The sequence below is a fragment of the Manacus candei genome, unplaced genomic scaffold (genome assembly GCF_025592945.1).
Source record: "Manacus candei isolate 608988 ecotype Guabito, Panama unplaced genomic scaffold, ASM2559294v1 h1tg000028l, whole genome shotgun sequence".
Classification (NCBI taxonomy): Eukaryota; Metazoa; Chordata; class Aves; order Passeriformes; family Pipridae; genus Manacus; species Manacus candei.
In genome coordinates, this window is record NW_026138076.1 from 26,997,731 (window position 1) to 27,012,132 (window position 14,402).

At 44.0% G+C, this 14,402-nt stretch overlaps 2 protein-coding genes across 10 annotated transcripts in view; both read right to left on the minus strand.

The window, feature by feature from the left end:
- LOC127472383 (toll-like receptor 2 type-1) overlaps positions 1-9,658 on the minus strand; it is a 21,424-nt gene extending 11,766 nt beyond the window's left edge. For 2 of the 4 annotated variants that reach the window (XM_051790529.1, XM_051790526.1), the window contains exons 1-2: positions 1,269-1,755; positions 44-97 (exon numbers count right to left, since the gene is read on the minus strand). The gene's annotated coding sequence lies outside the window, so the exon portion shown is untranslated. Of the gene's footprint in view, positions 1-43; positions 123-1,268; positions 1,756-8,512 lie in introns of those variants that run through there. The other 2 variants (XM_051790524.1, XM_051790527.1) reach the window with 2 other exon arrangements.
- A 3,073-nt stretch (positions 9,659-12,731) lies between these two features.
- Positions 12,732-14,402, minus strand: part of TMEM131L (transmembrane 131 like) — a 77,065-nt gene continuing 75,394 nt past the window's right edge. For all 6 annotated transcript variants that reach the window (XM_051790519.1, XM_051790520.1, XM_051790518.1 and 3 more), the window contains one exon: positions 12,732-13,144. In XM_051790519.1, the coding sequence (XP_051646479.1) occupies positions 12,866-13,144 (279 nt within the window). In that variant the 3' untranslated portion in view covers positions 12,732-12,865. The remainder of the gene's footprint in view (positions 13,145-14,402) is intronic.

The window sequence follows — 14,402 nt, forward strand, 5'->3', positions numbered from 1 at the left end:
CTCTACTATGAGAAAGAGCAACAGATTAGATGCACCCTCTTACCTTTGATCAGTTCAGGCCATATTCCTTCAACACTTAACACCATGAAGTTTGCACCTGTGAACACAAGAAGATCTTTGTTTCTTTGGGTCTTATTATCCAGTGTTTAAGAACTTTTACCCAACAGACTGGCCACCTGGTTTGTTTTCATCTTATAACTTACACAAGTGTCAGCATAAATATTCTTTTCTATTTATAGAAATTATGTTACGTTTGCACTTCTTTCATGTGCTATTTTTATGACATCATTTGACATTAATTTCCTGTATGTTCCATGATTAATAGTTTCAACAAATTTCCATTAAAATCAGCCTTCAGAGTACTTTATTTCTCTGTGTTTGAATCCTTGAACTCTTTGTTCCCAGCTAACATCCAGCACCAAAAGCCCAAGCAAAGCATACTGAGATGCATAATCCGCTGTTGAGAGGAATCTTTCTTGGTCATCTCTCCGGTGTCTCCATGCTTCCATCTGATGGTGTCCTCTCTGATATTTGCAAAGCCTTCCAGCTGAATAGAGTCTTTCAAGAGTCACTAACAAAAATGCAATGAGTAATGGGAGAAGGGATGGATGAAGTGAAGGCTGGCCGGACTCTCCTCCCCTACTGTTCAGAGGTCTAAACTTTTCTGTAAAATAAGTATTTCTCACATTTGTCATGATGAAACACAGCCTGTGAATGAGTTTGGCTTGTTCTCTGTTTCTGCAGGTGGAGAAATCCTGTATCCAGGCTGGGCAGCCCTTTCCTTTTCAGGGGGGAACTCAGCAAGGAGCCGACAAGCTGGTTTGCTGGACAAGAAACCTGTGAGCTCATAACTTCTCACCAAGTAACAGGACAACATTGATACCAGTAACTCAGTCTGGGTGAGTCAGGTCTGCAACTGGATTAAGGAGCCAGGGAACATTTCCATCTGTTTTGGCTCCTTGTGTCTAAACAGCCTGCCGTCCATGAAGGCATCGCTTTGTGCTCTGCTCTGCTTTTTACTCCTTGTAGGAAGGCCCCCAGCCCCATGGTCCCCCCCATCCCCCAGGAACGCCACCAGTCATAAAATAATCCTTCTCCAATTGCTCTCCCTAACTGCTGGCACAACGACTACACACACTGCCAAAGTTAACAAGCAGGCACATTAATCCCTCCTCTTGTTAGAGAGTCTTTCCAGACCTGCCTCAGCTTTCTGCTGGTGGCTGCCTATAGAGGCATGTTTGTCCCAAGGTGATTCCTTATAAGCCTACCTGCAGGAGAACACCAAATGAGCACCTAATCCGAAAGGACTGAAGCACTCGGAGGCAAGGGATCAACTGTGCCGTGCGGCTGGCTCTTTCATTTGCAATTTTTCATTCCTGTGGTTTACTTTGGCTGCTCGTCTTTGGTAAATATTGTTCAACACTGAAACCAGGAAATACCCAAAATAAATAAAGAAATGGGCAATGACTATTAGATCTTCCTTTGTCTTCCGAAGGACAGCGTTAGTCAGATCAGATTCTTGCCATCTAAAGAAGAGTAAAACCTCCCTGGGAACCTGTCAGAAGTGAAGGACACCTCCAGCAGGGAAGGCAGGGATGGGGAAGTTGCTGGCCTGGTGCAACCAATGGTTGCACAATCCTTTGGAATTCGAAGGTGGAGCAAAAGGCCTAGCCCAGCTGCCCTGAAGGCATGGGGAAATGAGAGGCTCACTACCATGCCTCAGAGCTGTCTCTGTCCTGTTTTGTCCTTAAAGTCTTGCACTTCCCACTCCAGAGTTCAGTCAGAGGTTTTCCTTCCCCTCCCACACTTGCTTTTCCCTATAACTTCTGGTGTGCAAGAAAACAACTTTGTAGATAAAGCTGTGCCTTTAGTGGTGTATTTACTCTGCAATTAGATGAACCCTTAGTGCATTTTAAAGGGGAAATCAGATAGCCAAAGCTTCAGGGTCATCTGTCTGCAGCAGGGTTTGCACCCTCCTTGTTCTATTTCCTCTCCTCCAGAGCAGAAAGTCAGAAAATGGGGCAGATGAGAGGCAACAAGATCACCTAGATCCCCATCCTCACCAGTGGGAAAGCAGCTGAGAGCTGGATCCCTACAGTCACATGCATCTAATCTGCTCTGCACATTCGGTGGGCGGCACAATGAGTCTGCTCCTCCGTACAGAGACACTGGCTTTGCCTGGCTCCAGAGAGCCGTAACCTTCTGTCCAAGAGGGCTGTGACAGAGGGAAATCGCCAAGACAAGCTGTTGCCATTGCTCCTTTTCCTACAATAAGCAGGACACATACAGAATTTTGAGGCAGATACACCATGACTGCTCCATTTTCATAGCAGAGGGGATTTTTTTTTTTAACCCAAGGGCTTCCTAAATCTCTGTAAATGCTCCTACAGCTGAGATAGAAACCAAAATGAGATGCTGCTTCTGGACAAGCTTTCTGCAGGAGCCAGGTGATTAGGAAATGGATTAAGCTGTGTAGAAAAGGTGGGCAGAGAAGATATGAACAAGAGTTTAACCACAGGACACTGTCAGAGATAGTTGGTATCAGCTGTGCTGAGACATCCTGAGCATACTCAGAAGCAGACATAGAGGTCCAACAGGAATTGTGGTATCCAAACCCTAGGGCATCCAGATATCAGTGTCAGTTGTATACAGAACACCCAAAAATTAAATGCTAAACACTCACATGTCTGAAGGGGCAGCAGGATCCCAAATTTTGCCCAAGTCTCTGTCTTGGTTGTGACTGCATAGGACTGTGTTGTCTAATTCTTCTTAAAGCACATTATGAATGCCACTGCTGTTGCTGATGTCGCTGATGTCTACCATACCATACATCTACCTACAAAAAGAAAGCTGACATTCTTTCCTTCTCTCTTTGTTGTGGGAGATACATTAAGGTCTAATGGGTAAGATGAAATTCAAGGAAAATATCCCTGCCACAGATTTTTTGCACAATTTTTGGTAGTGACATTGTCATTCAGCTTCATACACAGGGCTCCTAGAAACTCAGCTCTAGCCTGTTTTGGTGGGGAATGCAGAGGAAGGGTATCATTACTGGATCCAGAGATTTCCTAACTGTGCTTACATTTCCCTCTCCACTGCCAAAAATATGCTTTTCAATAAAGTTAAGTAAAAGGTTAGACTTCCTAAAAACAACCATTCACGTAACACACAAACCAGGAAACAAAATAGAAGCCCATATCCTGGGAAGCCAAGTTTCAGTAAGATAAAAGGGGCCAAGAGTCATGGCACACACAGCAGCATTCCCCTCCATTAGCATTGGATTTGACTTACAGAGCAGAGCAGCAAGGCAGTGAAGAGATACAGACTGTAAACCAGTGTTTAGTGCTTGTGGAAAGCAGAAGCAGCTGTTGTGCAGGCAAACTCAGCAAAGTCAGCAACTTGCATAGGAGTAAGCCTTAACTCGACTGTAACTCTAAAACAGTGTGGACTTTGAAAGGTTTATTCCAGTTTGTGAGAATAAATTGTACAACTGGAAAACAGTTTTCGGAATAAATTGTACAACTGAGGCTAGTTTTTGGAGTGTGCACTAGCTGGCACACAACATTTCCACCTGCTGCTAGGCAGCATTGTGGTTCCCGTGGGCTCAGTCATCTCAGACATCATAAATACAACCTGTCTGAGAGACCACATTGTAGCGCAGAGCCCGCTTGTGCAAATCTCTGTCAGGCATGCTATGGTTTGTCTTCTCCCTGTATTTTTTTGGAAATTAAAACAGACACTCATGAGTAAGCAGACTGATCTAAACAGTGGTGGACACTGACATAGACATTTGAGGAGACCTGGACAGCTCCAGAGACTTCCTACTCTTTCCTCTCATGAAATACTTCCTTACCAGACTCTCTCTTAGAGACTTGCAGACTTCTCTTAATATCTGCATTATGTTTGAGGCAACACTAGGTCCACAGTAGTAGTAATAAAATTAAAAAAAAACCACAACCAGAGCAGTCATTAGGCATTATTCACTGCAGGAATACAGGGGGAAATTTGAAATCAGCAAGTCAGTTCCATTACTGTAAGGATACATTACATCTGTCATCTATTAAAACACATGGCTGTATGCGCCTGGCAAGTCCTTCAAAGTTGTTCTTTTGATCTTTGCAAAGATAAAACTGTAATATTTTTCTAGGTATATGAGAACATTAGTTACTGTACTAGTTAAAAAGCAGTTAACCACTTGAAACTGGAGCCATCTGTTTTCTATTTATAGAGCTCAATATCAGTTTCTTGAGGACGTCTCTAACAAACTCTTTCTATGTGAAATATCAGTGAGGCTTTGGTCAAGACAGCTGAACTTCTTAACAGGTTCACTGATGGGGCTGGTCAACTGACAAAGGGCTACTTTGACAAGAGGAAGCAGGAGAAGGGACAGAATGAAGGCTCTGTAGAGCCTTCAGCTCATCCCTCAAATCAGCTCTTCAGAAAGAATAATACTGTCTTAATTAGATTTCAGGTTTCTCTGTCTTGGGAACAGCACATGAGGTTGTGCAACCAAAACCAAACCTGCAGCTTACTGAGCTTCAGTCATATAAGTGTTCTGGACGATGTTCCCAGACTTACATTTTACTAAGGAAATGAATAAAAAAGAGTTAACAAATCCTTTATATTTCACTTGAGGATTTTGAAGCATTTGCATAAGCCATTATTTGGTCCTCAACTAATTGCCTGATTATAATTTATCAGTCCTTAAACTGATAAATTATTAAAAACCTTTCAATGAACAAAAAGATTCCTTTCTTAAGAAAAACAACAACAAACAAATCCTCCACCAGCCAGTGAATGTGCAGGCCATCTCTAAAATGCACAGATACCTCTCAATGATTTTGTGAGTTGAGGGTTTCCAAAAGTTGCACATTGCTGTAGGGTATCAAACTGGGTCATGAAGCTCAGCTATTGCAAGAGAAACTCATAATCTTGCCTGTGAATCTCACTCAGAAGGTAGAAATACTTATAGACAGGAAAAGCTTGTGTCACTGTGAGCTCAGCCCCTACAGGATGTCCACTGTGCAAGTTTCGAGCTGGCTTCCCGCCAAGTCCCCAAAACTCGACAACAAGGACCTGCTTCCCAGAGAGGGAAGAGAAGAAAAACCGACTTAAGCAGCCAAAGCTATAGCAAAAATATATATATATATTTTACATATGAGACAGATATATACAATGAGAATACTATACGCCACAACTCCAGAAATCCCAAACAGCTCCCCAAAAAGGGAAGAGGGGGAGGGAGAAGGGAAAAGGACAAAAAGGGATAAAGACCAAACAAGTCAACCAGCCAACTGAAGGTAAATTAGCAAAATCTCACCACTTCCCTTTGAACAAGCAGGATGGCTAGACACCGCCCAGCACTCTCCCCTCACATGTGGCAGATAACAGCAGTCACTGCAGGCCTCAGCTCCAGATAAGCCAGACCGAGACAGGGACCCGCCGTTCTCGAACCTCGCCGGAAAGGAAGAGAGCAAAGTCCCTCCTGCTGGCTTTATTTATACCTCAAGTTACTTAAAAGAATAGCATGGAATACTTCCGTGATCACTTTCCTAGTTCCTCCCTGGTTACAAGCTGGTCTCCAGGAAGGCCTAGAGTGAAAACATCACATCCACCCATGGGCATTTCCATCAGGTCTTTGTACCCCAGGTTTCTGCTTGCTATCAGGAGCATCCCACCCTGTAAGCCACAGGGGGCTCAGGCCAAGCCACACCTAGCCATGATCTTAAAGGCTATAACTGAAAGCATAGGAAAACCCTGCAAGCCAGGAGAGAGGGGGACTAGTTGTGCTTGTGATGTAGCAGTGGTGAAAGTGATAGCAAAGTGTCAGGAGAAGACACTCAGCCGCATCTGTGCTCACCAGTGACTGTGTGGGAAAATTGGACAGCTGAGTCATGAGTAAGCAGAAGGTACCTATGGTCTGATTTCTTGAAGCCCTGGAAAGTGCAGTATGTGCCAAAGACATGCAGATGGGAAAAACTGAAACTTGGTACTCAGAGTCATTTGGTAAATGCATGAACTGAACACAGTGTTAACAGTGGGAGCCCAAAGGCACACATGGTACATGCCTCATGTCCTTAACAGACAGGAGGGAGTGGAAGGTACCTAACTGAAATAATAGGTAACCAAAGGAGGAACAGGAGCTGTGATTAAACAGAGGCTTCTACCGACAGAAGTAGGGCTGGCATCTCCTCTGGTTAACAGCTGCTTGCTTGTCCACAGAGGGACTGATCAACTTGCAGGTTGGAAAGAGCGGATCAATACGAAACTGCCACTGAGCTCCACAAACCATTTATGCCACAAACTGTGAGTTGTGTGGTTGAAAAGCACAGGGGAGAGTTGAGGAGGAGCAAGGGCTTCCCACATTGGTTTGGTAACAGGGCAGCAATGAGATAATTTTCCATTCCCTTGCATGTACCATTCACCCCTTCCTGCACCATTGGTGTGCCATCACAAGATGAGCTAGAGGCAGAATGAGCCAGCCTGCTTGTAAGCAGCTGCAGGAACACCACTGAGATGCCACCTTTCTCATATGAGCACAGCAAATACCAGAGCAATAAGTTCCACCATATCACAGGCCTGAGGAGAGTGGTGGGAAGGGTACAGCATTTTCTGATGTTTCTGCAAGGGTCCCTTATCATCTTCAACATCTGGTTTGCACTCTTCAGCATTTCCTACACCACGCCGCAAATCACCTTTCATTTAACAAGGCTGTGTTGAGAGAATGAAGTGAACCATTTTTCTCCCTAAATCAGAACCAGCAATCATAGCAGGTTCTTGTAAGGTGCACTACTGCAGCCCCTCAGGATGGCATGAGAAGGTTATTTCTAGTTCTGAGACAGCCCTGTACTACAGCACCTGCTGACGCCCAGCCCAGTGAAGGCAGTCCACCTTCCATGTCACTGTCTCGGAGAGCTGGAACAGGTCCAGGCATAGGCTTCCCCCACATCCGTGCTAACGAAGACGTGTGAAAGCATTAGCTTCCCTTCACAAATTGTACATCCAGTCAAAATTAAAACCAAATGGCAAATGGAGTGTTTTGCCAGTGTTGTTGGAGAAGAGGTCCGGCATGTCTGCCAGCCCACAGGTACAGTAGCCATAACTCCAAGTGTGGCAGGGATGGTCAGGGGTATGGTCTGTCACCTTCTCAAAATCACTGCACAGGAGCTAAGTTTACTGAAGAGGATGGGGGTTTTTTGGTCAGTCATGGAGATGAAGCTGTGCTTCCAAAAGATGCGTACATTCGTGCTCAGTTGCAAGCCAAGCCTGGCTGCTGTTAGTTTAGCTGACAGTGATTAAATAACTAGTTTATGCTAGATGAGAAGCTAGTCCACAACAGCTAGAGAAGCTCATCTGGCACTGGTTAATACACTGGGGAGGCCGCACATTCCAGGCCAGCATGGTCCCTGCTCGTGCAGGTTGCTGGCAGCCTCCAAGCAATAAAAACTGCAGAGAAATGCATGGGGCCCATGTGGAAACACCAAAACTCCATCACCTCTGAACAAGGCTGCTAAAACCCCAAACAGCTCAGGGAGCAGGTCCCACACGCAACCAGTGGAAAAGCCCTTCAGAGTAATCCCAGGGGTAAAAAAAGTTTGAAGGGTTGTGCTGCTGTTGTTGCTGAAGAAAGCAGCAAGAAATGAAATCAGCAGAGGTCATGAAAAAAGTGAGCTGCAGAGTGTGTGACCTACAGTGACAAAGGAAGCATTTTTGTCAAGCAGGCACAGACAGATGGATTTTGCAGGAAAATCTGCTCTACAGACAGGGGGCAGCAGCAATATTCAGCTTTCAGCACAGGGGGAGTGCCTATGTCCCTGCATTAGTGATGAGCTGCAGAGATGGGTGTGAGCTCTGAGGATCTCCATTCCAACACCACCTTGTAGGGCTGGGATTACAAATCCTCCCCTTGCTTTACTCTGTCACTTGCCCATGATGGGGCAGAGCAGAGCTCACCCACTGTCTCCCGCTCCTCCATGTTCCTCAGCTTGCAGAGATGGGGAACATCACTGGGGCTTGCCCAGCAAAGCCTTCGCCAGTGCAGGACAGAGCAACTGCTCCAACCAACACCAGGGACCTCCTTCTCCAGCTGGGACACCGACCTCTACCAGCCTCCTGCCTGTCGGAAAGGCAGGGTGATTGTTGCATTGTGACTGGGACAGAGTAGGGCTGCAGCAGCACAGCAGTCCTGGAGAGACAGTGAGACTTCAGCCCACCCACGGGTATTGCAGAAGAGGATGTGATTTTCCCCATAAAACTATTTTCCTCACAAAAGTGATCAGACATTAAACAACAGGAAAAGGCAATCAAAGGTAGAAGTAAAACGCGCCCATGGTGACAGGGCGGTGCCTCTGTGCACCTTTTCCACAAATAGCTGTAAGTGAGGCAAAAGCAGACACAGGTGACTCACTGAGAAAAATAAATAATGGGTGTTACCTGAGAGTGAAAAGGGAAGAAAACAAATGCTGGAAAGCAATGCCCAACCTACCACTGTAAAGATCAGTCAGAAGCTTACCTGGCAGGATGGCAGTGACAGCTCTGCAGGAATTTGGGGTGCTGTGAAGGCCATGACTTCCCAGGTGTCACCGAAGCTTTTTCAGAGGCAGAGAGAAGTTGGATGATGGAGCTGCAGGCACTGCCAACCCCACTGCAGGTTGGGAAAACCTCCCTTGCCTCCTCCCCTTCCGCTCTCTTCAGATTAAGATAGTTAACAGCTCTCTTCAGTGAACTTATTTGCCCCCTGGCAATCAGATCTCTCAGCTGCCCCAAGAGCTTTCAAGCTCATTTCTGCCAGTGCAAGCTGCTTGCTGGTCATTGCTCCTTTCAGTGGCTGAAACAATCTTACAAACCCAGGTCTAGCTGCATGAGCTGTAGGACAGGTCCACCAATTGCCACTGTGCTCATAACAAATAGCAAGCAACAACGGTGTTCCCCATCTGAGCCTGCCTCTGGGGACACATAGGGTCCCCCATATCCTTTGAACCTCAAAGGTGGAATTTACAGCTCAGTCTAGCCAGCCTGTCACTCCCAAGGAGTTCAAACCAGGCTCCCAGCCCAGACTGGTAGCAGCCAGGCAGTCCAAATCTCTCCCTGCAGAAGCAAGCTCAACATCGTACCAGCCCCACTTACCAAGAAACAGGGTCCCAGCAGAGCACTGCCCTCTCCTACAGGGAAGCTGTGTTGGATGCTCCCCTTCCCATAGCTCTACAGTGCACACTGGGAGGGGCTTGCTGCAACCATAGATGCTGCTTTGTCCAAATGCCATCTCTCGCAGTACCTATAAACCTTCACAAAATATGCCAGGAATATCTTCTGGCTCCAAAATGGAAATACCAGACCAACAAGGCAGGCTTTTGGCCTATACACCCTGTGAAAATCAAGGAAACTGATAATGTGGTATGCCCAGATCCCAGTACACATATAAGAAGCCACAAATCCACTGGGAGTGAGAAGCAAGGGTGGCTGACACTTCTTCCCAGTTCTCTTCTTGGGAAAACAGTCAATGTCCTGAGACTACGTAACGTTCACACTGTGATGGAAATCAACACTGAACACTGAAAATTGCACCTGGTATCCCCCCCATCAGCCCTACTAGTGAACTGTGCAAGCTATTCCTCGTTTATACTGGTATTTTTGGTCTTCCCTCTGCAATTTTAAGTATTTCACTGGTTAACCAAGAACTTTTGCTGATGTCGCTCAAAAAAAATGGTATCGGTTTCAGAGAGATCAGTGAAGCTCCCAATGCTGCTATAAAGAACACTGGCACAAGGCAAGAAATTAGAAATCACTTTGCTCATGACAATGAGACGGTCTTTAGAGCAACCTCTCCAGTTTCACTGCAGTAGAACTATAACCATTTTGGTACAAAGACATTTGTAGTGGAATTATTTATTTCATCTTCCCCTTCACTGTAGGAGGAATGATTTTTAACTGAGCCCAAATCCACTTGCATTCAACTGGATTGCTAATTAAGCTACAGATGTCTCCTGATGGCAGCAATTATTCCTGGTAACCTTAATGAGCTTGCTACATTCCTTAGTTATTGTTATGAAAAGTTATATGAAATACTTTGCCTAATACTACACAGCTCCTGGGGGAATTGCTTCTTGATCTGTTCTGGTTTGATTACAGGGAATGATTGTTTCCTTTCTTAGCAGTATTTCTCAAGCTCTTTGCAGCTCATTTCCCTTGTCTTTTTTTTGGCACTTTTAACAACTCTGACCAACTTTTTCACAGATATTTTCTTTTCCAAACATTTCTATCTGGTTTTGCTCTCCCTGAACTCTCCAGTGCGTTTGCCTGGTTTATTGCACAGTTTTTTTTCTCTCTTTTCCAGTGATCTTTTTTGTCTGGAACATATGCTTTACTTACAACAGGGACTTGGTGCTTATCAGAACTCAGTGGGGTTTTGTAGTTGTTGATACAGTTTGTTCCAGATATAAGAAATGTACCTCCTCACAGTGGAACTTAAGGAAAAGCTTCACTTCAGTGCACAGAAAATAAGGATCTCCTTGAAACATTTAACAGAACAGAATAAACTGAGTAAGCCAAGTAAGCACAGCTTTCCAGGTCTTCTCCTCTTTCCTGTGCCTTTGTACATCCAAAATCCAACAGGCATGCTATATAACAAGCAACAATAAACTCAGGGAATAAAGAACTTCATTGCATTTCAAACCAAAGGATCACTTTTTTTAAAAAAAATCTGTATTTATTGTGTTTATACTCCCACTATATTCCTCCTGAAGTCTCCTACCATAGGCAAGAGGTGCACAGAAAGCATTTCAGTCGTTATGACTACTTCTTGTGGCTTAGTACTAATTTCAGGAGCATCAGAGTTCATATGAACATGTGAACTTTCCTTCGAATCACAAGCAATTATGATTAACTCCAGAGTCAAACAGATTCCTGCCCAGCAAGGCACATCATGGAAAGCAAAGACTCCAGGTGCTAGTTCCTGATCAAGCAATTAAAACACCACAGAGTTTGGAGAAGCATTCAGTGATGATCCCATTTTTCTGACATCGAAAACAAAGGAAGGCTTAGGAGCACCTTCGGCATGAGCAATTAGAGCAGGTAAATGCAGCAGCTTTTGAGTATCCCAACCAGCTGCTACCTCCTTCTGAGCCAACCCAAACACACGTGAAAGCATAGCTGGCAGAGTATCTTTCAACAAAGCTTTTTTTGCAGGAACTGCTGATTTACTGAAACAAACTTTTTATGGAAATGAGCTGTTTCTCCTGAAACATTTCAAGTCCTGGGATGGCATTTCTGGATGAAACCAGCAAGTCAGAGGAGCTGGTCTGATAGCTCAGCAATGTTGTGAGACTGGCTGGGCCAGAATTTAAGTCTGGGAACTCAGATTACTGAGTAGCCTTCCATGCAGGCTGTCAGCTATTTTACAGTGCCTTTTCTGTTCTGCCTTTGAATAAAAAGAAATGCAAAAGCCTCAATTTCTTGTTGTCAAAGAGACTCCTCTTCCAATCACTCTGTGTGCAAAGGCCAAGAGGAAAACAATTAAATAGCAAAAAGTAAGGAATTTGTTCAAGCTCGCAGAATCCTCAAAATGGTGACCGGACCCTGGTGGTCTCTAGTCTGACCTCCCATGAGGAGCAGGACTGCCATCACCACTACAACAGGTCACATGTGGCTTCATTCAGCCACATCATGAACATCAAGCAGAGATCTGTCCACCCCTTGGGGCAACCTGTTCTTCTGTAGCACCATCCTCCAAGTGAAGTCATTATTCCTCATGTTCAACCTGAACTTCCCATGTGGCAACCTGTGACTGCTGCCACTTGCCATAATGCCTGTACCCACAAGATTTGGTTCTGCCATCTCTATGGCTCTTCTTTAAGCAGCTGTACAAGGATCTGCCTTCACTCTCTCTTCAGGCTTAACAAGTCCCCTTGTGCCAAGGACATCTCTGAATCAAAGGGATGCCTTCCCTTACTTTTGACACCCAGACACACTCTGCCATGCCAGAAAAAAAGGCTCTACAGGAAGGGTAAGCAGAGACAGCTTGCACAATAGATTTAGACCTGGCATTGGTGGCAGCGCTTCCTCAGTTGCCTTTCTCACTACAGAGATTCAGTCTCCTGACATGAGCCAACACAATGGCATTCTGTTCTGGAGAGTGGTGTGAATTCTGCTCTCAAAGAAACATTTGTTTCAGTTCAAGCTTTGGAACTTTAAACAAGTGCAATTAAATGCACTGAAAATGCTATTACAACATGAAGGCTAAAAATATAAACACAAAATGCCAGGAGTCACAAGAAAAGTTCCTGGAAGAAATGCCCACTCACCCACACTGCACAACCATAACATCATCAAAGCGACAACTTGCATTTTGAAGCCAGATAAACAAGCCACAATTCAGCCTTTTTTCTACTGTCAGAAGTTTACACCCACAAACAACTATTGTCAGCACTAGAAGTGGCACCATTTGGAAATTCTCTGATCTGCATCAATAGGTAAGTCCCCAGTGCTACTATTTGGTATAGATATGATTACTTGTGGTTGTAAGTTTCTACCTAAAAACGCTAAATCACTCCTAGTTTATACCACAGAAAGCAAACTTCAGAAGAAACATCTGCAGTACAGGTTCTTGGATGCTTTTAAGAACTAATACTGTCCTTATCCATGAAAAAAAAAATCAATTTTAAATTTACAGCCTTCACCTGACAATAAGTGTCCTGAATATGCTGTGCTTTTTAAAATGCACTGAATGCTCAGACTTCAGTAAAAAAAATTTATTTTCAATATAAAAGTGCCAAAATATTCACCAACATTGTAATCTATTCAGCAACCAGCTTACTCTAGTAATCAAAATTGCAAGCATCTTTATTCACATTTTTAAATCAAATTCCTTTCACACGTTTCCACAATAACCCGAGTCCCTCGAAAGAGGGAAATTTGCATTTCGATTGGCTGCTGTAGTCCATATGTCCAAGTTCATGTAGGCACGGAAAGGGTTAAACCTCGGATAGTATTCCTGCTTACACATAACTGCCTGGTTCTCCACATGGGTTGAATGTTGAGTCGTGGCACTGACGGGGCAGCAGCTTTCATAAACATCACTCTGAGGTGCCCAGATGGAACCAAAAAGTCCAGACATTGGAGACAAGCTTCGGGTGCTTGAGAGGTAGGGCTGTAGAGCAAGATAAAACAATCATGGGAAACTGCACAATGGACCATTTGCCAAAGAAAACCTGAAAACATAGTACTAAATGGGAGGAAGCAGCACTTTTGCAGAAAACTTGAGAAACACACAGTAAAAAATTGCACAGGAGTTTACAAAGAAATATGGCTGCCGAAATTACAGCAGCATTGCGCGCGCGCGCGTGTGTGTGTGTGTTAAGGACCTTCACTGAATCAAGCCATGTGAGCTCATCCCTGTAAGGCATAGATATTACTGTAACAAGAATAGAGTGTAACAAGAATACTGTAACCAGTATTCAGTTCTGGTCAGGATGCTAAGGAAAATAAGGGAGAAATGGAAGGCACGTGAAGAACACCATCCATGTTTTGAGAGTTAAAATTAAAAGAGAAGGATGCCTAGAAATGACAAGAAAAAGGTTCAAGTATATGTCAGTACAGAGAGACTATGCATACCGGGAGCAGAAAGGGATATTCAGTATGAAAGAGAGACTATAATTGGGAGCGAGGGAATTTAGTTAGAAAATTTTGAAAGCTTATAAAGAACCTCCTGAAGGGCAAGATGTGTTAGTCTGCAAGGAAGTCTCTCAGTGAAGGTCATGGAAGTCTTGGGACTTTTAAAACTGAATGAAACACTGAAATGTATTGTGGAGAAAAGCTCACCAGGGAAATGAACTGAATTATCTAATGTATTTTCCAATCTCTACCTTCTGTGTTTCCTGGCATTCCTGAATAAAATATGAAATAAAGCCATGTTTGTTTTAGGCAAAAGTCTTCTACCAGTTTTTAACTTTTTAACACAGAAGAATTTTCACTTTTACAGTTAAAACTATTTCTTGCTTTATTTGTTTAGTTTTATTCAAAATAAACCTACTGTAAATGAAAAAAAAAATCAAAATTCTAAAACAGAGGATCTTGAAATATGAGGAGAGGAGAAGGTGACTACAATTAAAGACCACCTTGAACTGAAGTCACTACACTGCACTATGGGATGACACAAACATGGCTAGTATGGAGTAAACAGGTCAAAGTCAGCATTCAGAAAGCTGCACAAATCCAGCTTAAATCACTTGGATTTCCTAGCAAAAAACCAACCTGTCAAAGTCACTGAGAGCAGCTGTCCATTCAGCTCTACAATTTCCAAATCTTTTGGGTTTTGCTGTCAGCCATTTCTGTGTTTTACCCTCAAGTGGAAAAACTGATTTCGATAGGAAAAAGTTTCAGTAGACTACATAAGTCCAAAATGTTTT